This window comes from Pelodiscus sinensis, chromosome 3 (assembly GCF_049634645.1).
Source record: "Pelodiscus sinensis isolate JC-2024 chromosome 3, ASM4963464v1, whole genome shotgun sequence".
Lineage (NCBI taxonomy): Eukaryota > Metazoa > Chordata > Testudines > Trionychidae > Pelodiscus > Pelodiscus sinensis.
This window is the reverse complement of record NC_134713.1, coordinates 12520171-12546348: the sequence shown is the minus strand read 5'-3', so window position 1 is coordinate 12546348 and position 26178 is coordinate 12520171. Positions and strand designations below refer to the sequence as shown.

At 42.9% G+C, this 26178-nt stretch overlaps 1 protein-coding gene across 3 annotated transcripts in view; it reads left to right on the top strand.

Annotated features, from left to right (window-relative positions):
• Positions 1 to 26178, top strand: part of ADGRF5 (adhesion G protein-coupled receptor F5) — a 76806-nt gene that overhangs the window by 45108 nt on the left and 5520 nt on the right. For all 3 annotated transcript variants that reach the window (XM_075923387.1, XM_025183419.2, XM_025183418.2), the window contains exons 6-19: positions 480 to 595; positions 1639 to 1697; positions 2711 to 2859; positions 4831 to 5043; positions 8693 to 8908; positions 10229 to 10393; positions 10548 to 10763; positions 11961 to 12173; positions 14039 to 14188; positions 14600 to 14805; positions 17081 to 17260; positions 20319 to 21716; positions 23717 to 23758; positions 23858 to 23917. In XM_075923387.1, the coding sequence (XP_075779502.1) occupies positions 480 to 595; positions 1639 to 1697; positions 2711 to 2859; positions 4831 to 5043; positions 8693 to 8908; positions 10229 to 10393; positions 10548 to 10763; positions 11961 to 12173; positions 14039 to 14188; positions 14600 to 14805; positions 17081 to 17260; positions 20319 to 21716; positions 23717 to 23758; positions 23858 to 23917 (3383 nt within the window). The remainder of the gene's footprint in view (positions 1 to 479; positions 596 to 1638; positions 1698 to 2710; positions 2860 to 4830; positions 5044 to 8692; positions 8909 to 10228; positions 10394 to 10547; positions 10764 to 11960; positions 12174 to 14038; positions 14189 to 14599; positions 14806 to 17080; positions 17261 to 20318; positions 21717 to 23716; positions 23759 to 23857; positions 23918 to 26178) is intronic.

The window sequence follows — 26178 nt, the reverse complement described above, 5'->3', positions numbered from 1 at the left end:
TGAAGACAAGAGCTATTTAAGACATTTAGGTTGATATCTAAGGGCTTGTCTATGTGGGACATTACTGCACTATAAGCCATGGTGTAATTCTACACCAGGCTAGCCTGGTCTGCAGTAACTTTTCATGTGTACACCACTACAGCACCTTAAAAGTTCTGGAGTCCACTTTGACTTCCTATGTGTTACATGGTGTAGTAGCTAAAGTACATTTCAGGACTTTCAGTGCACTATAGCAGTGTCCATACAAGACCTTACTGTGCAGGAAGCCAAAGTGTGGTAACTTTGCACCCTAGCTTGCTATGTAGTAACACCCCCCATGGCGAGAAGCCTGAATCTCAAACACCCCTAAGGTCTGGGTGTATCTGGATTCAGAGTTCTGTTTGGGGAGATCTCACTTTGAAAGCATTTGATTGTGACTCTTTTCTTGTTCAAAGTAGTTTTGTTTTATTGTTTTTTGTTTTGTTTTTATTTTGCTACAGGCACTTCTGCTTTTCCAATAAAAATGTCAGTCAGACTCAATGTCACATTCCAGGATGCTCTTCGGAATTCCTCGTCTGAACTGTATATGAAATACACAAAAGATTTGGAAGATGCCGTACGTCTTTGGCTTTTAAAAACACATGCATTTGCTAAACCACTGTCTATACAATATGAGGGCTATTCATGTCCAAATAAGTGGGGTTGCTTGTGAGATGGGAACATTATTTTTAGTAGGAGGTAGGGAGACACAACTGCACTGGTGGACAGCAAGGGAGAAATCTGTAACATGTACCAAAGACTGGCAATAGGGGAACATACTCTGGCTTTGGTAAAACATAATAATAGCAAAAAATCTAGGTCTTATCCAACTCTTTTCCTCTGTAGATTTCAGAGCTCTTCACAAAGGCAGTCAGCATCCTTATGGCTTTTACAGATAGGGAAGCTGAAGTCTGCAGAGATTGAGTGGCTTGGCCAAAGTCACACAGCAGTAGAGACTGGAATAGACATCAGGTTTCCTGAACCCTAGTACAGTGCTTGATCAACTAAGCCACACTGCCTGCCCTTGGCATAGGTATGGTGTCTGGTAATGGATGACGGTGCATAACTCCCATTAACACCAGTGCTTTTGGAAAGACGACTGTGCATGTACCTGCACCTCGAGGAGCCTAAATACCTGGAAAAGTCTGGCCTTTGGCTTCTCTGTGCCTCAGTTTCCTGTCTGTCCAATGGAGGTGATAACACTTGCTACCTCATGGGGGCGCTGTGTGGATAAATACATTAAAGCATATGATACATCAGTAATGCCAGTCATATAAACACATATATATGAGTTTAGAGAGAGCCAGTTACTGCTTCCACTGGGAATCTATGACAAAAATCTTATTGATTTCAAATATGCAGATATGCTGTAAAGTATTTAAAGATCTTTCAGGATTACAGGCACTAAAAATGTCAGATTATTTGTCTCATACAAATCACTATCACCTGGGTGTAAATCACAGCATATAAATGAAAGGAGCCTCATTGTATCAGAGCTTACATTCTGAGTTCCAATTTGCTGAAATCAAGTCAGCTCTCCAGTTACCAATGATAGATTTGAAGCTTCCATGAAAAATATATTGAGGTTTCCCATTGTGCAATCTATTTCTTCCTTTTCAGTTTACAGCTGGCTACAAATCTTTACCGGGCTTCATATCAGCAAGAGTCACCGGATTCAGGTAAGAAAAACATCTTTGGGTTGTTTTTTGTTTTTCAGAAGACATGAGCCCTTCTTTCTTATTGTCTCTTCCACCCCCCCCCCCCCCCCACACACACATTCTGGAGACACAAAACAGGGTACCGGCTACGTCTACACTGGCGTGATCTTGCGCAAAAACTCTTTTGCGGAAGAGTTCTTCTGCAAAAACTCTTCCAGAAGAGAGCGTCTACACTGGCATGTGCTTTTGTGCAAGAGATATGCTTTTGCGCAAGAGCATCCATGCCAGTGTAGACACTCTCTTGCGCAAGAAAGCTCTGATGGCCGTTTTAACCATAGGGCTTTCTTGCGCAAGAAATTCAAATTGCCTGTCTACACTGACCTCTTGCGCAAGAACAGTTGTGCAAAAGGGCTTATTCCTGAGCAGGAGTGTCATAGTTCTTGCGCAAGAAGCTCTGATTTCATACAGTAGAATGTCAGTTTCCTTGCACAAGAACATGCAGCCAGTGTAGAAAGGCAGCAAATTTTTGCCCAAGAGCGGCTGCTTTTGTGCAAGTTTGCGTCAGTGTAGACACAGCCGGTAAGATGCCCTGTAGTTACTATGAAAAACAACGAGTAGTCCTGAAGAACCTTAGAGACCAACAAATATATATATATTATCATGAGCTTTCGTGGGCAAAACCCACTTCCTCAGAGGAGAGTATGACAGGCATGCTAGAAATGCAAACAGATGGAATTCTCTATAGTTAAAGTGAATACAAAGAATTTGGAGTGAAATCCATCCCTATGCAGATGCTTGTGCAGCACTTTATTTCTCAAAATAGGAGCAAACTCATTCATGTGCTTTTGTGCTGACTCTCTGCATGGTAGTGAATTTCACTGAATGGAAGACAGAAGGAAGGCAAGTAAACATCTCATAAAGAGGTTGGGGAGAGTCATTAGTTAATGGTTGTTCATAGATCTGAGTATAGGACACATTACCTAAGTGCTGGGTTTTCAAATCAATACTTTTTTTTTATTCTTTTCTCTGTTTAGAAATGGAAGTGTTATTGTGGATTATGAGGTCAGAGCTGCCCCAGAAACATACAGCCAAATTGGAAATGCTAATGGAGACATAGCAGGCTTACTAAATGCATCATATATGTTAGACTCTAGTTCTTTTTTTTATTCAATAGAAAAAGCAGGTAAGATTTAAGATCTACTATGTGTGCTATGAATTTACTTTAAGAAGTTTGTGAACAATCATTTGTAGTACAGGAAATAATGGGAACAATAATTTGCAGAGCTGCCTAATACTATTAAACACTTGGGACCAGACCTTCAAAACAGCACAGCTCCCATGGAGGAAATGAATAGGCCAGCTGTCCTAGCCTGTGTAGCACACAGCATCTTCTATTGACAACAAGAAACCTGTCACCAGGAGATAAATCAAGGATTGTGTTGTTCAGTGCAAGGGCTCACTGTGGCAAGTCCTTACGCGACCGATCAGAACTGAGGCTGATCAGCACCTCTGGCCTCGTGCACTGGTCTGTTCTATGCACATTGTTCTATGCTCAGTTCTTTTACTGAACACTGAGGTTTGCCCTAGTACCCTTGCCCAGAATTTTCACTTTGCTGTTGGGCAGTGTGCTCATAGACTCGTGGGCTACATCTAGACTGGCCCCAAATTCCGGAAAAGGGATGCAAATCAGGTAAGTCAGTATAGGGAAATCCGCGGGGGATTTAAATATCCCCCGCAGATTTAAATAAACATGTCCGCCGCTTTTTTCCCAGCTTGGGGAAAAGCCGGAAAAAAAGCGTCTAGACTGGCGCGATCCTCCGGAATAAAGCCCTTTTCCGGAGGATCTCTTATTCCTACCTGAAGGAATGCTACAGAGGAAGGCGAAAAACCTCCATGGCCTCTGCCAATCTACCCTGGCGGAAAATTCCTTCCCGACCCCAAACATGGCAATCAGCTAAACTCTGAGCATGTGGGCAAGACTCACCACCCAGACACCCAAAAAGTTCTCTATAGTAACTCCTATCATCCCTCCATTGACCTATTTCCCACTGATAATGAATGGTCAATTAGTTACCAAGATCATGTTATCTCATCAAACCATCCCCTTCATAAACCCATCTAGTTTAATCTTGAAACCAGATAGATCTTTTGCCCCCACTACTTCCCTTGGAAGGCCATTCCAGAACCTCACTCCTCTAATGGTTAGAAACCTTCATCTAATCTCAAGTCTAAACTTCCTACTAGCCAGCTTATATCCATTTGTTCTTGTGTCCACATTGGTATTAAACTTAAATAATTCCTCTCCCTCCCTGGTATTTATCCCTCTAATATATTTAAAAAGTGCAATCATGTCCCCCCTCAGCCTTCTTTTGGTTAAAGTAAACAAGCCAAGCTCCTTGAGTCTCCTTTCATAAGACAGGTTTTCCATTCCTCGGATCATCCTAGTGGCCCTTCTTTGTACCTGTTCTAGTTTGAATTCATCCTTCTTAAACATGGGAGACCAGAGCTGCACACAGTATTCCAAATGGGGTCTCACCAATGCCTTGTATAATGGCACTAACACCTCCTTATCCCTACTGGAAATACCTCGCCTAATACATCCCAAGATCATATTAGCCTTTTTCACGGCCATGTCACAATGGCGGCTCATAGTCATTCTATAATCAACCAGGACTCCGAGGTCCTTCTCCTCCTCCGTTACTTCCAACTGATGTGTCCCCAGCTTATAACTAAAATTCTTGTTATTAATCCCTAAATGCATAACCTTACACTTCTCACTATTAAATTTCATCCTATTGCTATCACTCCAATTTACAAGATCATCCAGATCTTCCTGTATGATATCCCAATCCTTTCCTGAATTGGCAATAGCTCCCAACTTAGTGTCATCCGCAAATTTTATTAGGAAACTTCCACTTTTGGTGCCAAGATCAGCGATAAAAAGATTAAATAAAATTGGCCTCAAAACTGATCCCTATGCACCTGTCATCTGTCTAGCTGATGTCCTGAACCCCCGAGGTGGCTACATATCATTGACATTGAGTATGTATAATGTGTGAGGTTCTTAGGATTCCTTTGAGAGGGGAGGTGCTAGGTAAATGTCAGTGGAAGTACTAAATACAAAAATAAATCATGTTTCTCCTTGCCTTTCCAGGTGAATCCAACTTCATTGTGTCCCCCCAAGACATTTTCCAGGGTGATACGGTAATAATGAAATGTGAGAGAAGTTTTGATACAGTGAATGTGACCTGGTGGCATTCTGGACTTGTCATCTCGAATAGCAGTCGGCATTTAATACATACGGAAATGACAAATGGAATCACAAAGTCAATTCTGAAAATTACCAATGTTACACAGGCTGATACTGGTACGGTTGTGTCCCTCTTGCTAATACAGTGTATTATTTGAACTGGCAAAGAAATAAATATATTCTATTTATTTAAAACAGGACAAAGGCACCTTTCCTGCCATCATTTTCCTCTGAGTTTCTTTAATGAATCAGCTTATGAAACTTCAGGGGGTAGCCGAGTTAGTCGGTCACAGAAAAGAGCAACAAATAGTCTGATAGCACTATATAGACTAACAAAACATGTAGATGGTATCTGATCATCTGAAGAAGTGGGTTGTGCCCACGAAAGCTCATGATACCATCTACATATTTTGTTAGTCTATAAAGTGCTATCAGACCAGCTTATGAAAGGTAATGCCAACTAACTGCGTGTATTATATTATAATAACAAGTAACAGCATAGGATTCCATAGACAATTAAACTGTTACTGTGTAGAGAGCCCTTTGAAAATGGGTGTTCTATTAGATCTTAGAGTTATGGAGCCAGGTGAGGTGGACTGGACAGGAAGATAAGAACTGCTGGTTCTGGTCTCAGCTCTGACTCTGATCTACTGTGTGATCGTGGTCAGGCAATTTCCCCCAATCTGTAATAGGGGGTGATGGTACTTACTTCCTGTGCAAAGTGCTTTGAGTTCTATCCATGCAAACCTCTCTCAACAGCTAAGTGTTATTAGGCAGAACTTTGTGTCAGAGTGAAGCCAGAGGCCTCCTCAAAGATACAGGCAACGGAGGTGTTTTTTGCAGCAGTACTTTGACTGGTGACCAAGGGTGCTAACAGAATTGTTAGGCTCCTGGTCAATGTGGGTGGGGGTCACTCCTTGACCAGGAGCCTAACAATTGTGTCAATGTGTGCGGGGCCTCGGGTGGAAGGAGGGGGCTGTGGCAGACAGCCCCTAACGCTGCCTGGTTGGCACTGCATTCCCCCACATCGGCCCACAGAGCTGGCCAAAGGGTCCGGGACTCCAGTCACTGCCCCTGCCACTGCAGTGGCAGTGGCAAGCAGGTCTCCTGAGCCCTTTAGAATTGCCAGTCCTTGAGGCAATTGCCCCTTTTGACCCTCCTCCCCCGTCGGCAGGCCTGCTGGTAACAATTTGGGAAGCCAGAGAAGATGACGGTCAGTGGTCAAGGCAAGAGGTCTGTTGGGCTGATACAAAGGAATAGTAGAGGAGGGAGAAGATGGACTTTGGAGAAGCAAGGGAAGAAAATCCAGCACTATTTAGTAGAGGGGAAGGAGAAATGATAAGGCTGCAAACTTGAGGGATAGAGAGAGAAGTGGAATTGCCAGCACGGGCGCCATTTCAGATTTGGATGGGGGGAGGGAGAAGAGAGTGAGAGCATGATGGGTGGACTGAGGACAGAGGCTTCAGCAGTGTTACTGAGCATGCTCAGTACAAGCCAAGCACCAAATGGGGGGAGGGAAACCAACCCAATCACCCTCCCTTTCCCCACACATCACCTCTAGCCAGGGGCTACTAAGGCACTGGAAAACTCTACTTTTTTTGGCCAACAACTTAGGGTAGGTCTATGCTGCATGGCTATTTTGGGATGCCAGAGGTATCCCGAAATAGCTACCCCACGTCCAAGGATCGCACCTGTTATTTTGAAATATTTTTTGAAATAACAGATGTGCTATTTCACCATCCCTGTAACCTTGTGGCATGACAGTTAAGGGATGGCTCGAAAAAGCAGAATTTCAAAATATGGTGCCATGTAGATGTACCAAATTTCAAAATACAGGCGACCCCTGCGCTTACGACCTAATTGGTTTCTGGAGAACTGTCGTAAGTCAAGCCGTCATGAGTCGAACCCTTATTTCCCATAGGCGCAATGTTAAAATGAGGGTTCTGTTCTCAGCCTGCTTTGCCTCCTGGAAGTTGTAGTACCCAGTGTGCCAGGCCCAGAGCCAGCTGGGAGCTGTGCCGGGTTGAGACGTCGGCCGGAGCAGGGTGGTTGTAAGCTGGGCAGTCATAAGTCGGGGGTCCCCTATAGCTTATTTCAAAATAAAATCGAAATAAGATACACAATTTGCATAGCACAAATTGCGTATCTTATTTCAAGTTTAGGGTGCAGTGCAGATGCACTTAGCGGTTAGCCTTAAAATTTTAATGTATATTCTTTCTTTGTTACTATGGCGAGAGAGACACCATCAGGAGTCCTGGGCTCGCTCTCAGCTCTTTAAGGGGAGTGGGGTCTAGTAGTGTATAGCAGGGGCCAGATACATTTCAGCTCTATATAAGAACATCAGAATGGCCAGACTGGGTCAGATCAATGATTCTTCTATCCCTGTATCCCGTCTTCCAACAGTGGCCAATGCCAGGTGCTTCAAAAGAGGCAATCATCATGATCCATCCCCTGTCACCCATTCCCAGCTTCTGGCAAACAGAAGCTAGAGACCTCTAACATATCCCCTCCACCCTTCAGTCATTTATTTTCCAAGCTGAAAAGTCCCAGTCTTGTTAATCTCTCCTCAGATAGAGACTGTTCCCTACCCCTTATCATTTCTGTTGCCCTTTCTGTACCTTTTCCAAATTCAATACATCTTTTTTTAGATGGGACGACCATCTAAGAGTATCCAAGATGCGGGCATAAAATGACTTTATATAGAGGCCATATAGTATTTTGTCTTATCTATTCCTTTCCTAATGATTCCCAATATTCCGTTAGCTTTTTATTTTTTAGACTACCACTGCACATAGAACAGATGTTTTCAGGGAACTATCCACAATGATTCCAACATCTCTTTCTTGAGTGGTAACAGCTGTTTTAGACCCCATCATTTTTGTATGTATAGATGGGATTTTATTTTTCTACGTGCATTACTTTTCACTGAATTCCATCTGCCATTGTGTTGCCCAATAACCCAGTTTTATGAGATCCCTTTGTAACTCTCTTTGCAGTCAGTTTGGATTAGCCACTGTTCACCCCATTTTCAAGAACATTCATAAGGTTTTTTGGTTAGTCTCTAAGGTGCTCCAGGACCACTTATTTTTAAAGGTATTTTTAAGTTTAACAGCAGTGATTCAAATGCAAATCCCAGCGGCACAACACTCATTCCTATTTTTTTCTCCTATCTTTTAAGTGGAGTACCCAGCAATGTTTTCATGATGATCTAACAATCCTTCAATTACTTGACTACCCAGCCTTTTGTTATTCTTAATCACCCTGACTCCTTCTTTTTATAACAAACTTCCTGCCCCAAAGGCAAAGCTGCAAGAACTCAAACTCTGTTGCAGTTAAGACCTGCCTCTAGAGTCAGGGTATGCAGCTTTAAGCAGACCTCAAGTATGAAATCCAGGGATTCAAAGTTGGTAGCACCCTCCTCCCCCACCTCCCATAAATGGTACGCTTGTTTGCCAGCAATGAGAGAGAGAGAGAGACTGAGGGGCAGATATGGGAGCTCTGGTACTAGGTCCATTGTAGAGAGGTACATGTCATACTTCGTTGTTCCCCTCACAGTGCCACTGTCCCAGTGGGCCTATGACACCTACCACCAGCAATGGAAGCTTGACATGAATCATTATCACATAGGTTATGACAGCCAACAAGGGATTAAAATGATTACGCTATTGTTGGATTAGGTGGTGAATAGCTAAACCTATTTTTCGTTGCTTTTGGGGATGAAGGCAGAATGAATTCTCAGCAGTAAAACAGTATATTTCCTTTACAGGCTTCTATATTTGCAATTTCAAGGAGATCACTCTGAGCTACATGGTGACATTTAAAATAACAAACAATATAAGCATCACACCAATAGATATAGTGTCATCAGAGAAGATGGACGTTGTATGTAATGGTACCAAAGTATTGCTGAGCTGTTGCATTGCTGGAGATATACAATCCTTTACTAGTAACTGGAGAACAAATGAAGCAATAAATAATTACGGTAAGACAAAATATTCACACTCACATACTACTCAAAAAATGAGATTTACAGGATCTTGTGCTAAAGGCTTTTTTTCCCCCCAACAAATGGCCCCATCTACACGGGACTATTATAGCTGCAAAACCACAGGATCGGCAGAAGATACGCAAATGAGAGCACATTTTACGTATCTTCTGCTGCAAAAAAACGGCATTGTAGACGTAGCGTTACTGACCTTTTATTAACTGTATATAAATGGAACTTTCATATAAAGTTTGACTGCAAACTGAGTAACTGTAAATGCACAAATGTAATTGCGCTTGGACAGGGATTCATACATTGTAAGCTACTCAGATATATGAGGTAAAATTCTGGTCCCGTGAAGTCAGGGAATTTTGCCGTTGGTTGTGTTGGGATCAGGATTTCGCCCTGGAGTTTTGCCTGCACAATAGATGCACTCTCAGATCTGATGGGTATAATTTAGATGGGTAGTTTTGGTAAATTTGCTGCATTATTTCTAACCCTGCTCTCTTGACACCCAAAATACAGTTCCAGGGGAACCCTTAAAAATGTTGGTGTCCCCTAAGATAAATAGGTGACTTTAATATTTGCAGTATTTCTTTGTACTTTCCATTGCTTACTAGAAGAAACACCTTGAATCTGCCAATGCTGAGATCATCTGATTCAAAATACTTCTCTCAGGCCTGAACCTGAAACCCGTTCTCATTGCGACTTGTCCTCACCCAAACAGCACTATTGGACTCAATGGCAGTATGTGCTGCCCAGTATGTGAGTCAGAATTGTAGACCTGGGCCATTAGGTACCTTAAGTAATTGGCACGTGTCACTACTATGTGCACAATTTGGCCCTGTCCTGTGTCCCTAGTGCACCACTGTGACTGTTGCACAAATTAAGTCTGAGTGTCTCCGGGTATGTCTACACTACCACCCTAGTTCGAACTAGGGTGGTTAATGTAGGCAACCAAAGTTGCAAATGAAGCCCGGGAATGAGGTGTACTGGTAGTTCGAATTAGAAAGCCTACCTACTCCGTGCCGCGTGTAGCCGCGGGCACGGAGTCCGAACTACTGGGGATTTAAAAATGGCGGCGCCCAGCAAGATGCAAATGAAGCACGGGATATTTAAATCCCGGGCTTCATTTGCAACTTTGGTTGCCTACATTAACCACCCTCGTTCGAACTAGGGTGGTAGTGTAGACATACCCTCACTGTGCAAACTTGTGCCTACTCCTGTATGGGCAGGACACGTCTGGTGTCTTCAGGCTTTATTGTAGTTATTAACCAGACAGCAGTGACAGGCCTGGGACTGTTTATTTCATTACAGGAACCGCCAGTAACACTACAAACTGCACTGAGTACACTCTCCATGCCAGTCAGTCTCATTGCCCAAGCGACAAGTCTGGTACCACGATAACGTACACATGTGAGCTGCACACGGGGCATGGTGCTATCGCAAGTAGAGACATCCAAGTGACGTATTTCCGAGTAGGTAAGAGCCTTTGGAGAATGCTGCTAGAGTCTGATTGCAGATAGCTGAGCATAAGTGCCTTGGGCAGGGACTGTGTCTTTGTTCTCTCCCACTCTGCCTACCTGTTGTGCTCGTGCAAAGGACAATAAAGTGTCATTTCTCTTTTATTTTTCAGCAAGTGTAAGAATAGAATCTTCCAACTCAAAAGCTCAGGTTTCCGAGGGACGCAATTTTTCTCTCACATGCATTAGTGATGTGAGCAATTACGACAATGTCGTCTGGCAAATCCAAGGTAAAATTATAGACCAGGAGCCATATATCAACACCATGAATTCATCAACCGAAGCCAGGTCTGTGCTCACCGTGAACGCTATTACTCAGGCATGGAATGGTAAGTGAAGGCATCCCATCTCGGTTTGGTTTGGTCAGAATGACACGGGAGGTGACATGGCCAAGCATTCGAAAATAGGAACTTCACCTGAGCCCCTGTCCAGCAGGACATTTAGCCACATGCCCAGCTCTCATCACACAAGTGGTCCCTTGAAGCCAACAGAACAGAGCCTGGAAGTTGCATCTCCTAAACTTAACCAGCAGCCTATAGAGCTGGGGTGGAGAACCTAACACCCGTGAGCCACATGTGGCCCCCGGGTTAGCCTGGTTCTGGCCCCAGAGGCTCAGGGCTCCCTCCCCCATATTGCAGAGCTGTCGTTCCACAGGCTGGAACACACAAAATCCTCTAGCTGGTCCCCCCGAGCTCTGCTGTGCAAGGAGAATGTGGGGAGCGTCTTTCTCCTTCTCAGTTGGGGGCCACGTCAGTGAGGGTTTTTATTTTGTTTGTTTCACTTAGGTGCAGCCCCTAAGTGATTTTTCTGTGGGTCAGTGGCCCCCAACCCAAAAAAGGGTCCCCGCCCCTACTCTAGAGTTAGTCTCATGGTCTCTGTCTAGGATAATTAATGTTTAAGTATTTCAACATTTCATCACAACCCCTGCCTAGGGGGATTGCGGAATCTCCATTACTGGAGATATTTAAGAGCAGGTTAGACAGACACTTGTCAGGGATGATCTAGACGGTGCTTGGTCCTGCCGTGAGGGCAGGGGACTGGACTCAATGACCTCTCGAGGTCCCTTCCAGTTCTAAGATTCTATGATTAATTGAGGAACAGCTTCTTGGAGTTTATTATGCTCAGATAACAGGTAGGAGACCTGTGTCCATGTCTCCCCTCCAAATCAGGTAGAGAGGGGACATGAACCTGGGTCTCTCGCATCCTGCTGAGAACTACAAGTATTCTATAAAAAGGGAGCATCACCAGTTCCTGCTCCAGCTGTGTTTTGTGCAGTGACAATTCAGTAGGCATGTACTAACCTGGCGGTTATTCTTGAGTGATTGCAAGGCTGCTCCTGATCTGGGTCATCGTTTTTCTTTTTCTGCTCGGTGTCTTTAGCAATCCCTTCTGATCTACCTCCATAGCAAGTACACCACAGACACATATACCATAGCCAGAAAAATGTAATACCCATAGTTTACCAATTCATCAGTCTGCATTCTGTGGCTTTCAACAGGGGCCTGTTTCTGTTCCATTGCTTTCAGGCACCTATATTTGCACATTCTTTCAGAAGTTTTTGCAAAGCTCTGCTTATACAACAGTTGAGATTGTTCCTCTGCTTGCTAAGCAGCATATTGTACTGGATCCCATTGAAGGATTTATACAATGCGACGTATCTCGTGCCCTAACATGCTGCACAACCAGAAGAGAAAACTATAATGTTACGTTCACTGTTCAACAAAGAGAATTCATAGGAGGTAAGAAAGCTGATATTTACTCCGAAAATAGCAGGAGGACCAACAGCCTCTACGGGCCCCTGGGAAAGGTGGGTGGAGGCCTGGCCCCATGCTTCCAGAAGTGGTGGGACCTCAGGCAGAAGGGGTGGGGCTTCAGGCAGAAGTGGCAGGGCTGGGGTCAGCCAGCCCTCTGTGCCACCCAGAGTGCAGCACCCCTGACCTCTAGCCCTCAGAGCTGCCTGGAGCTCATAGTACAGCACTTTGGTGGTGATGTTAAGGGCCAGGAGCCAATACTGCCACAGTAGTAACAGCAATGGCTTGGAGTCCCGGGCCTCTTTAAATCATGAGTCCTGAGGCAACTGCGCCCTTTACCCCTCACCTCCATTGGTGGGCCTAGAAAATAGTACTGACTGTGTGTTGAATGTGTGGACAATTTTGGACACTCTCCCATAAGATTCACTTCTATGATGCCTACAATTAGAAGTGTTTTTCAATTGCACTATCTCATTACAGTAATCCAGATTCTTCAAGTCCTTGTGCTTTGTTACCCCTAATCATTTCATCATGTGTAATTGGGGATTGTCACCTTTTTGATCTCAAGACCTGTCTTTCAGCTCATGACGCAGTGTAAGCAACACACTCTCGCCATTTAGTCTTAAAGGGCCTGATCCCCTTGGAGTTAATGAAGTTTTGCCATTTACTTCCATAAGTGTGGGATCAGATCCAAAATATGATTACAGTAAAGTCCTAAAGATACTCGTTGGGATTCTGTCTTTACTTTCTGCCAGTGACTTTCATATCAGGTGTAGTCTGCTTGCCAACATTTTCTAGCCTTTCATTTGTTTTATGTTCTCAAGTTAGGATCATATTTTTCATGTCGCGCTATCTAACTGATGAGCAGCTATGATTCAGGTTGATATGATAGCCCTCTCCAAGCATTTACAATTTGTAAATGTGAAGGAAAGAGACATTGTTAAGGGTGTCTCAAGTGTGTAGGAGTAATAGCCATGAAACTAAGCAAAAACATATTAAGATGAATAAGAGAAAACAGTTCCTGTGTGTGAGGATTACTAGACACTGGAACAGCCTCTCAAAGCAAGTGATGAAAACTCAAGTACTTGAGTAATTTCAAACCAAATGGGACAAAACACTCAAGAATACTATGTAAGAGACTATCCCATATTCACTTGAAGTTATAGGCAAAAGGTCTTCACCAGAGCACATGTATGTGGTTCTAGGTCTTTGAATTTAATGCAGTTATACATTCTACCAATTATTTAGCATGTTTAGGTGAAGTTCCCGAGTGGCTCAAAATATTTACGAATATCATGAGATTGACATACATTTCTGCTCTGCTTCTCACTAAAATAAACAAGAACAGAAATGTAATAAGGTCAAAGGTTTAATTAATTTAACTCAAAATATCCCCAGTAATGACATACATACACCCTCAGCAATAGTTAAACCAGTGGTTCTCAACCTTTTATATACTGGGGATCGGCAAACCCATTCACAAACTTTTGGCAGACCAGCAACATTAAACAGAAGCAGCAAAAGCAGAAATGGAAGAGGTGTCCTAAAGCAGCTATACCAGCCACTGCTGCTGCACCATAAAGGACTCTGGAGGAAAGCTGCTCTTGTACTTGAAGGCCAGAACATGCTTAGACTTTATATCTGTAGACAGAAGAGTCAGCATAAGAAGGTGGCAAAGAATGAGCGTAAGCAATAGAAGACCCTAAGTTTGAATAGTAGGAGATTATTACTGGAAGGGCTCAGAAAGCTGTTCTTTACGAGACTGAAAAAGCAGGTTTTCACAAGCACTTCCTCTTTTACTCCAATTATGGAATCAAACTATCACATTAACACACCTAAAATCTTTTTTCTAGTGCAAGCAACACAAGGAAACCAAGTGTGCTATCTATACAATTATACAGAAAGCTGCAACTCAAGGACAAATGTGACGGTCTACTGTACCTTTGTTAACCACATTCAAGATAAGGTCGAAAGTTTCCCTATGAGACTAACTGTTATACCAAGTAAGAAGGAAGTTTTGTAATTATCTACAGCAATTGAATGTACAGTTCTAAAATATTTGCCAAAGCAAAGGACATGTATAGTGTTCAATGGGGGCTGCTTACGTGCAGCAGCATGTGTAGAGGTTAGAGCTGGTTGGGAATTTGTTATCCAAATGGGCTTTTTAAAATATAGAAAATACAGTTTTCCTAAGAGAATGTCAGCTTTGCCAAAATCTTTAAAACTGAAACAAAGTGTCTTGTTTTAGCTCAGTTTGACAATGATCTCTGCTGGCATTTGCGTCTCATGGGAATTGTAATTCTGGTGCCTCATGCCCCTGGTCTTCCTCATAGGCTGGATTCCCTAGTCATACTACATCTCCCAGGATGCAATTCTATTCCCTGTTATCCAGCTATTTCTTTGTCTTACTATAGAAAATAAAGTTATGTGTTCAGACATCATTGGTGTGGGAGAGCAAGGAAAACAGATAACAAAACCCTGCCCAGACTCCAAAAATGTGAGTGGTCTGAGCAACCCCATCAGAGGGAATATCATCTATGGGTGCATCGACAGCAAGTGGATGGTTGCTAGTAACACCTGCCTCTCTGACCAAATAAACACACTGTTCAGTGCTGCTGAGGTAACAACTTAGTATTCTTTTCATGTTTTTTTCAGTAGCGTTGAATAAAGACTAGAAGGTGCATTCAATGTGTTCCTATTGTTCATATGCTTTAACCATGTAAAAGACATTCAATACTGGAAAATAGCAACGATTCAATTAAACGTGCTTTCAAAGCCAGGTAATTAACTCTTTGTTCCAAGGGCTCCAGGGAGTTGAGTGTGGCAGAGTAATTTAGAACAGCCCGATGCAGTGCTTATCAAGGCAATCGAAAGGACGGAGTCGTGAGGCAATGAAATTTCTATTGCAATTAAAACAAAGAAAATCTTGCTCCCCCACTCCTAGCCTCCCGGGTCAACTATTCTTTGTCAACCTCTTGAAATACACACACAAATAAATTACAGAAGCTGAGCCCTGTTACTGTAGACACACTTTTTTGCACTTGTTTCCACAATAAATATAAGGGGGAGTGCAATTTTTTTTATTCTGAATAAGGGGTTGACAATCTGAAAATGTGGCAAAACGCTGGCTGAGGGTGTGTCTAGACTACAGAGTTTTGTCAACAAAAGTGGACTTTTGTCGCCAAAACTATACCTGCGTCTACACTACCACTGAGTTCTGTCGACATAACATTGACAGAACTCAGCTGTTTTGTCGACGCTGGTAAACCTCATTTTACGAGGCATAACGCCTTCTGTCGACAGAGTTCTGTCGACAGAAGGTGTTATTGCATGTAGGGTTGTGTCTAGACTACAGGGTTTTGTCGACAAAGCAGCTTGCTTTGTCGACAGAACTGAATGTAGTCTAGACGCTCTTTGTCGACAGAAGCTTTGTCGACAGTATCTGTCGACAAAACTTCTGTCGACAAAAGCCTGTAGTCTAGACGTACCCTGAGTCTACATGATATTTACGTAGGCTATGTCTAGACTGCAGGCTTCTTTCGAAAGAGGCTCTTTCGAAAGCATCTTTCAAAAGAGCCTCTTTCGAAAGATCGCGTCTAGACTGCAGGCGGATCTTTCGAAAGAGCAATCCGCTTTTTCGAAAGAGAGCACCCAGTGAGTCTGGATGCTCTCTTTCGAGGAAGCCCTATTTACATTGAAGAACGCCTTCTTTCGAAAGAGGAACTTTCGAAAGAAGGCGTTCTTCCTCGTGAAACGAGGTTTACCGCCATCGAAAGAAAAGCCGCGTTCTTTCGAAATTATTTCGAAAGAACGCGGCTTGAGTCTGGACGCAGGGGAAGTTTTTTCGGGAAAAGGCTACTTTTCCCGAAAAAACCCCTGAGTCTGGACACAGCCCTACAGTGCAGACATGATTGTCCAGTTCTCTCTGACTAGGCATATATAGGCCCTCATTCAAGAAAGCTTTCTCCCTCAGGAGAGCAATTAAGCACATGTATACCTTTCATACTTAAGTCTTATTGAAGTCAATGAGACTTAAGCACATCCTTAAAGTTAAGCATGCCTTTAAGGGCTATCCTGGATCAAGGCTTTGTCCTATGCTCAGCATCACAATGGTTGGGACCATAAGTATAACATTCTACCACTTACCTTAAAAGTGAATTACCTTTAGCTGTTAGCAGGAGGTGGACTTTTATCTGCCATAGGTGCGTGTTTATAGTACACGTACCATGAGTAGCTCTGAATGGAGCATTTGTGGCACTCTACAGCCAGAATGAGGGTCACCACAAGACAGGGCCATCACAGGAAGTTAGGGAGGAAATGATGGTAAAGTCAGACAGACAAGATTCTCCAGCACTGTCCACCACCAGCATAATACATACTTCTTGCCTTTGGTTCTACTCTAGTGCAGCCTGTGCATCAGTTCTACTCTAGTGCGCCCTGTTGCATTGCTGGCTTGCAACACCCAGGAGCATGTTCCTGTTCCCTGTTCACATTTCAGTGATGGGATGGTCTGTCCTGTCAGAGCCTTTTCAGAGCTCATTACCAATGGCCCTCTCTCTGCAAATACATCCCACACATATGGCTACAGCTAGCTCCAGAGCATAGGCCATCCCTTGCTGTCAGCTAGTCCCGAGCTTGGAATAATTCCTACTGCAAGGTGTCTGGCTGCGTGGTTGGTAGGATCACTCCCATCTTTGCTTGTGTCATCACTCAGATACAACAACAACCCTTATCTTCTCTTCTAGAAATCACTAGCAGTCACCCTATTCCTCTGTCCAGCTAGACTTGTGGGGGATTTACACTTCTTTCCCTATGTGCTCACTGTGTATCTAGACTGAAGATCAAGCTCTGGGTGCATTGCCTATATGTAACATCACGTTTAATTTCCATTCTAGTCTTTGGTGTCTGGCCCTCAGCCAACACAACAGATAGCCACATATCTCGAGACACTTCACAATGAAACAGGGAAAGAACAAGAAGAAATAAACAATTCACCTGCAAACCTGAATGCAGTGATTACCATCCTGAATTTGGTTTCAAACATCTCGACAGAGGCAGATCCACGCATTATGACAGTAAGTTACAGTTAATCCTTGTAGAAGTCAGTTGGCTCTTTGGCTTCCGCTTCAGATGGGAATAGACTCCCTGACTGGGTAATACATGTGTAGTCCCCTTATTAAAGGTGCCTCTGCTTATTTTCTGGAAAGACCTTGTGTGCTGCAATCCAGACTCACAGACTACAATTCCCATGAGCCCTTGGGAAAAAACAGGAAGGAAGTGACTCTTGTGTGGGAGATCTGTCTCTCTCCAGGTGCATGAGAAGAGAGGCTTAGCAGTCTGGTACTCTGCCCTTGGATTTTGGAACAGGAGGGGAGCCAGGCTGCTGTGGAGGAGTTTGATCCAATTCAGGGGCTGTTGGAGTGCAGCTACAGACTGGGACTAGATACCTATGGAACTGGGATTTAGCAGGTTGCTTCTGATAGGCACAGCATGAGGCTGTAAGTAACTGGGCCTTTTGGGGAAAGTGCTGCTTGAGACAGAGGTGCTGCCTAGCTTGGACCCACATACACACTGCCTGCAGAGAACCTCCACTACAGCTGCAATTCTTCAAGCGCACCCACGCACGCAAGAGTCTGGGACTCTGAGTCTAGGGATGTGCACGCTTTGGGGTGAGATCAGTATTGGCAGTGCAAATGCTAAATATATAAGTTCCAATTATCATTGTGCACTTTGTTAATGCTATTCATTTTTAGTCTGTTAAACCCCGTTTATTTAACTTAAGTAAAGATTGTTTATTTTAATGTAATCTATTAGATGCACAGGCAGTCCCCAGGTTACGTACAAGATAGGGACTGTAGGTTTGTTCTTAAGTTGAATCTGTATGTAAGTCGGAACTGGTACATATTGTAGGGGAAACTCTAGCCAAACATTTCTCCAGAGCTCAGTTTTATTCTCCCACACCTCACTTCCCTCAGTCCTTTATTCTCAAGGGCTACGTCTACACTGGCCCCTTTTCCGGAAGGGGCATGTAAATTTCTCTAGTCGTCGTAGGGAAATCCGCGGGGGATTTAAATATCCCCCGCGGCATTTAAATAAAAATGTCCGCCGCTTTTTTCCGGCTTTTAAAAAAGCCGGAAAAGAGCGTCTAGACTGGCCCCGATCCTCCGGAAAAAGTGCCCTTTTCCGGAGGCTCTTATTCCTACTTTGAAGTAAGAATAAGAGCCTCCGGAAAAGGGCACTTTTTCCGGAGGATCGGGGCCAGTCTAGACGCTCTTTTCCGGCTTTTTTAAAAGCCGGAAAAAAGCGGCGGACATTTTTATTTAAATGCCGCGGGGGATATTTAAATCCCCCGCGGATTTCCCTACGACGACTAGAGAAATTTACATGCCCCTTCCGGAAAAGGGGCCAGTGTAGACGTAGCCCAGATGAGGTGTCTGCTTAGAAAAGCCGCTCTGCGTTTCCCTGGTCTGCTGGGGGAGGCGCTAGCTTCGCATCTCCCTGGTCTGCTAGGGGGAAGCAGCTAGTGCGGGGTTGCCTCACCCCGTTTGTAAGTAGGGATCCGATGTAAGTCGGATCCATGTAACCCGGGGACTGCCTGTATATGATTTGTAGTTGTTGTTCTGGAGTTAGATCCAGATTATAGCTGGAATGAGTATGTTCCTGGAGGCTCTCAAGGCACACGAGTAAGTGTGTACAAGGCCAGCCAGGTGGAGGCACCGCCATTATACATTCATTACGAGCAAGGGACTGCAGCAAGGGGGTGGATAGGACTTTCCCCAACTAAACACCATCACTACTGGGGTGCCCAGGATATCCTTTTGGATTAAAACTATCAGGTGCCCAGGCACACCAGTGAGTGTGACCTGCTCCCCAGTAACCCGGGGAGGAAAAAAGGGGTTTCACATGGATTAGGGAGGAGCTGAGGGTGTGATAAAGTAAGAGGTAATAAGAACAAAGGTACAGACAAAGGCAAGATTTTGAAAAGCCTTGATGGGGAGGCCCAGGAACTTTGCTTTTATAGGAAAAGATTAGTTAAAAGGGTGATGTTGTTGGAGCAATGGGAGAGAGGAAAATTACTGGCAGCTCAGCATCCAGAAGTGTGCTAGGAGCTTTGCAGAACATAGAAGACAGAGTCTCTATCACAGAGTTGATGCAAGGTGCCATTTTAGGAGAATGGGGGGGGGTGAGAGGGTAGGAGAGGGGAGGTAGCTACTGTGCATACCAGGGCGCTGCTTGCTTTTCTTCCCGTTCCCCTATCAGGGAGCAAGGGGAAAGTATATGTCTTGTGTGCATGCCTCCACTCCTGGCTGGTGATGGGAGGAGCACAGAAGTAATTTGTGAAATATGTGTAGTTTCCCCTCACTCCCTAGGGGAACAGACAGAAAAGCAAGCAGCATCCCAATACACACATCTGCTGCCCCTCCCCCTCTCTGCTCTCCCAAAATGATGCCCTTGAGTAGATGGTCTTCATTTTAGACATAATATACCAGTGAGCCTGACGAATAGCAGAGAGAGCGGAATAGAGGAGGACAGAGGTTACAGTGGGATGGCCAGAGAGATACTCAAATGGTTCCTTTAGATTTATATAGCAGGACTTGGGAGATTGTTTCCTCAATAGATGATGGTGTTTATAGAGAAGCTATGAGGTATTGGGGAGAGTTGAGTGAAACCAAGATGACGGACATGGAGAAGGCAGTTGAGGAGAAGCAAGTGTGAGAGTAGCAGAGTGGGATAGGGCAGTAGTGAGGAATTATGGTTAGACTTCAAACCTGGAATCCAAGCCTGGAACCAGGCAAACGTGCAGCAGTATTAGAAGGAAAGATGAGTAACTATGTTTCCAGTTGATGAGCTCATCACCTATTAAACCATTTTGTTAGTCTTTAAAGTGCTACATAGTTTTTAGTTTTTCCTTTTGTTTTAGCAAGATCAGACTAACACGGCTACCTCTCTATTACTACGTTTCCAGTGACCCTGACTTGACAGGGGACATCCAGAGGGAAATGTCTGAAGGATTGCTGGGCAAAAGATGAGGCCACGCTAGCAAGATAAATTTCAGAATATACCAATATTATTACTGGTAGTTGCAGTGATTGTAAAGAACTTCATTAATACCATGTTTTGTCTCTATTACAGAATTTCCTCTCTACAGTGGACATTATTGTCAGCAATTCCACAATACCTGCCTGGAAAAAACTGAACAATCAGGAAAAAGAGAAGAGTTCCCAGTTACTGAATTCAGTGGAGAGATTTTCCCAGGCCCTTCAGCCAGTGAATAATACCATTCCTTCTATCACCAACACCAACCTTCAGCTGCAAGGGATAGTTATCCCAGAAAATAGCACATTGGACTATAATAAGACCTTTACTTTCTCCAGTTCATCAAACCTCAGTGGTAACGTGCTAATTAATAGCACTAAGATTCAGAGCCTGGTACCAAACACAGCCATTATCAGTGTGGCTTTCTCAACACTCAGATATATTCTGCCCATGCCCAATGAGACAGATGTGGTTGTGAATGGCTTGGTAATGACAACAACAGTGAGCCAAAGGCACCTGCAGGGCTTCCAGATCGCTCAGACTTTTGCCAAAGGCAATACTTCCCTGAGAGATCCCCAGTGTGTCTTTTGGAACTTCTCTCTCTCTGACGGTGCAGGGGGATGGGATGGCACAGGCTGTCAGTCGAAGGACAATGGAGACAATGTCATTTGCATCTGTGATCACTTGACTTCGTTCTCAATTCTTATGTCGCCCTACATGGAATCCACCTCTCCTGGAGACCCATTGCAGCCACTAGATTACATCACCTACATTGGCCTGAGCATTTCCTTGGCGAGTCTGGTGCTCTGCATCGTAATTGAATGTCTGGTGTGGAAATCTGTGACCAAAAACAGAACCTCCTACATGCGCCACGTCTGCATCTTGAACATAGCTGTGTGTCTTCTGATCGCAGATGTCTGGTTCATTGTCGCTGCCGCTCTACAAGACACAAAGAAGCCAGTGAATGGAAATGTCTGCATAGCTGCCACCTTTTTCATCCACTTGTTCTACCTTTGCGTCTTTTTCTGGATGCTTGCCACGGGCCTCATGCTCTTCTATCGCCTGGTCTTCATTTTACATGACACGAGCAAGACCATCCAGAAAACTGTAACATACTCTTTGGGATACGGGTGCCCTCTCATCATAGCAGTCATCACCATAGCAGTCACTTATCCACAGGATGCTTACAGGAGGGAAAACGCCTGCTGGCTCAACTGGGAGAACAGCAAAGCGCTCCTTGCCTTCGTGATCCCCGCGCTGACCATTGTGGCTGTGAATTCAATCATTGCTGTTGTAGTCATAGTGAAAATACTAAGGCCTGCCATTGGGGAGAAGCCAAGCAAGCAGGAGAGGAACTCCTTGAATCAAGTAATCAAAAGCATTGGCATTCTGACCCCGTTATTAGGCCTCACCTGGGGATTTGGACTGGCGACCGTTATCAAAGACAGCTCAATAGTCTTCCATATACTATTTACTCTCCTCAATGCTTTCCAAGTGAGTATCATGTGTGCACTGCTTTATTTTTCATGACCACTTAACTCAGACTCATAGAAAAAGAAGACAGGAAGGTGTAAGCACCATCACCCTCCAGAAGTCACAGGAAATAGATTGTGTTTCTTACTGGCCGGTCACAGATGAAGGTGACACCCTATTCCCAAGGTTTCTGCCAATAAGTTGTGGGGTAATTCTTTCCCCAAATTAGGCAAACAGCTCTACTTTGTGTGCGTGAGCAAAATTCACTGTGATTAAGGATGTATTCCGATTGTGTGTGTATTCTGAGCTACCATCAGATTCTGTTTTCTCCAATGCTACTCTAGCCAGTTATCACTTCCAATTATTTTGTGATTGTAGAAAGACAGTCCAGATATAAGACATAATAAATTGATGAGCAATACTCATGGGATGGGAAGTAAACAAGTGAAATGGATCATCCCAGAGCCTGCCCAAGCTACGGGCTGACCGAGCTACCTCCCGGGGCGTCCCATTGTAGGATGCACCACGCTGGGCTGCCGCGCATGTACTGGGTGCCTGGGGGTGGGGCCATGCATGTGCCAGGTGCCCGGGGCGGAGCCACGCATGCGCCGCACTCCCAGGATCTGGGGCGCATGAATGGCTGATTTTTTTCTCCCAATCATAAGCTAAGATTTTGTGCTTGCAGAATGAGTTCTAACTGTTAATGAAGTAATCTGGGAATATGGACTTCTGGTTTCTAGTCCTCTCTCTGCTTCTGATTCTGCCCTGGGCTTTTTGTTCTATGGCACCTGATCAGCCTCTAGAGCTGGGACCATATGCCTTTTCACTGAGAACTTCAGAATTTTTCAGTTTTGTTGCACATGAGAAAAAACATCCAACAAATTCTGAAATATCAAATTCTTCATTAAATAGATTACCGTTCTCTACCCAGCTCTTTTAACAAATAATAATGCAAATATATAAAGCACTCAGATTCCTTTAGTGAAATGCCTTATAAAACTGAAACTATCAGAATTATTATGCCACTAAGGTAAGAGGTGGAGGAGGGGGAGAAAATGTTTGGAATAAATATTATGGATTTTTTTTCCTTTTTTTGCCCAATATCGAAAATTGTAAATTTTAGGGAAAATTGAAAAGGGACTATTATGTGAAATATTTTTTCTTCTAATGAACAGTGAAAGAATTTTTAGAGTAATGTTTAAATTAATATCATTACTGCTGCCCTTCTGGCCTTCCATATATTTTCTAATAATAACTAATAAGTATTTTAAATGAACAATATGTTTCTCTCAACAAAAAAAGCACCTAGCTAGTTGAGTGTACAGCTGCAGCTCATCCCTAATTCTAGATGTATTTATCTTTATTATCTGAATCAAAACGTTAGAATTTATACTTATTTATATTTCATAAATATACCAAACAGGAACTTTTGTACGTGCTATCTACATTATACATTTTGCATTCTTAAAGAAGTAATCCAATTTTGTTTTAATAAGCAACTACTGCAGATATTTAAATATTTCACAAAATTTCATTTCTGAAATAAAAAGAGAAACATTTTTTTTCTCGTGTCTTTAAAATTTTCCATCCTAGTCACTTTGCTTATAACTTTTTGATAGCAACATGTTAACTGCACAGTGACATCCAGGGAAAGAATGCCAGTTACTATTGTGAAAACACTGAACAAGAACTACTGCGTTATAGATTTACAATAGAGTGTTTAACTGGGAACCATCTTCTCATGAGATTATTTAAAGACACACAGACATTCATAACCAAGAAATTCCTCATCTGTATTGGCTTGTGTCCCTTCTGTGGGCAGAATTATAACTATCTATATTACATAAATGTCTGGAGACCTCAAAGAAGATGAGGACCCTATTGTGCTAAGTTCCTGCTATGACAATCTTCTAGTTTAAGTTGTCAAGACAGAGAAATGGTGGGTAGAGGAATGCTCTAGTATGTGGTTAAATCTGGACAAGTATATATACTGTTAATATTTAAATATCTTATTTTCATAGGGATTATTTATTCTGGTGTTTGGAACTCTATGGGATAAGAAGGTAAGAATTTAACTAATGCTTTACACCAGATACAAATGTAAGTTTATTATTTGAATTGACTGCATGGGTTTACTGATTGACTCTGTTTGCAAAATACAGGTGCAAGAAGCCTTGTTGAATGCATATTCATTTACAAGATGGAGTACGCAGCAAGCAAAGGTTAATCCTAAAAATGGATTTCATAGTTACTTTATTAATACTCTGCAATATATTTTATTAACCCAATGTATTTAATACTCATACTTAGAACATACTAAAAATGCTCAAAAAAGAAAAGAAGTGGGGGCAACTCATGATTTTTTAAAAATCTCCCTCTTTCTTCAAAATTAAAAATATTGTGATATATAGTCGGTCAAAAATGGGGGGAAGGAAGTTATGGAAATATAATCAATATTTTTCCTTTTAGAAATTAGAGTCAACATTTCAAAGAAATGTTGAAATTTGATTGATTTTTTTGAAATTCAAAACAGGTCAACCAGCTGTACTATTAACACCATATAGGGTTCTATAAAGAACCATACGTACAAATGAGATACTGGGGGAAATGTTTTGTCTACAACTCACCCAATCAGAAATGATTGGCTTATCTAAAATTACACATTTACTGTTACAGGGGATGGGTTAGCCCGATGCATTAGTTAAATTACCTTCCGAAGCCAATAGGTCCCTTTTAAAAAGAAAAGACAAAAGCCACTACACTTTGGGGGCTGATTCCCACTCCTTATTCAGGAAAAGCCCTCACTGGACCAACTCATACTCCCCTCAGAATCAGTGGAATCTGTACCCACTGCAAGATTTTGGCCTCTGTCAGTGGGAGTTTTCCCTAGCAAGGTGAGCGTAAGCAGAGGAGATCAGGCCCTGTGACCACACTTCTTAAAAATAATTAATTCACGTTCCTCTTCTATCTTGACCACCTTATGAACCCTGTGTTTCAAATCTACAAAATTACATCCTTTTTTCCACAGTGATTCAGTCTGATGAACCTTATAAAAGCATTATTGCATTTAATAAGGAATGAGGACCCTGCTATAGAATTTTTAAATCAATCTATTGCAGTGATCTACTTAAATTCTATACACTTTTAAATTTCTAGTGAACGCCTCTTTTTCTCTGTAGAACCCTTTTGGTCATCCCTATAAAATTCTATAGGTCTTTTCCATAAAGGAAATTTCCTTAATCTCTCTAGCAAGATAAATTCTTTCTCTCCCTGCCCTTCTGTGAAGTACCAATTATTTTATAGTCTCAAAGTGGTAGCCGTGTTAGTCTGTAACTTTAAAAACAACCAGCGGTCCTGTGACAATTTAGAGACTAACAAATATATCATGAGGTTGCATATAGTTAATGTTCACCCGCCCCCTGGGGGATGGAATCAGATTTGCTGACATAGTTGTAGTAATCTCATGTGCGGATGACTGATCTGAAGAGGATGTCGTCTGTAGTCCAGCTGCAACGCTAATGGGAATTCTCCTTGAGCTTAAAAGGCAAAAGCCCTCTGCTGCTGGAGTGAAAGGGCTTATAGTCTAACCCCAGGTGTCATATGCACCATTTGCATAGGTAGAGACCATTTGTGGCTGTGACTTTATTTTAGGGTTAATCTGTCGGATTCCCTCTTGTCCATTCTTGTCACCATAAATGTGGGGACACACACACGCACACACATGCACACACAATCAGTCTAACATCTCAATCCAGTCCAAACAGAACAAGCCATAAGAAAACAACCACAGAGAGACGTAAAGTGGTTTGAATGCTACTGAATGCCACAATAGCTTCATTATTCCTTCTGCAACAGATTGCTTTAAAGCAGGGGCTCTCAACCTTTGCAGACCACTGTATCCCTCTTGGGAGACTGATAGCTCTTGTGTACCCCAAGTTTCTTCTTATATAAAAATGACTTGCTTACAATAGCAGACATAGGGCGTGTCTACATATCAAAGTTATTTCGGAATAATAGCTGTTATTCCAAAATAACTATGCGAGCGTCTACACAGCAATTCTGTTATTGTGAAATAATTTCAAAATAACGGACATCGTATTCCAACTTCTGTAAACCACATTCTATGAAGAATAACGTCTATTCCAAAATAGCTATTTCGAAATCAGACGTGTGTAGACACTCCACTTCTGCTATTTCAAAATAGCCCCTCACCAGGGCCATTCTAAGTTATTCCTCCTGGGGCTCTAAATTGAAATAGCATGTCTACATTAGGGAAACCTGCCTCTGACTTATTTTGAGGCTTCCCTGCAGTGTAGACCTGCTATTTCGGAATAAGCTATTTCGGAATAACTATTCCAGAATAGCTTGTTCCAAAATAGCTGTGCAGTGTATACATACCAAGAGTCACAGCACAGTGTTACTGACAAATTGTTGACTCGCTCAGTTTTGCCATATAATTACAAAATCAATCAACTGGAATATA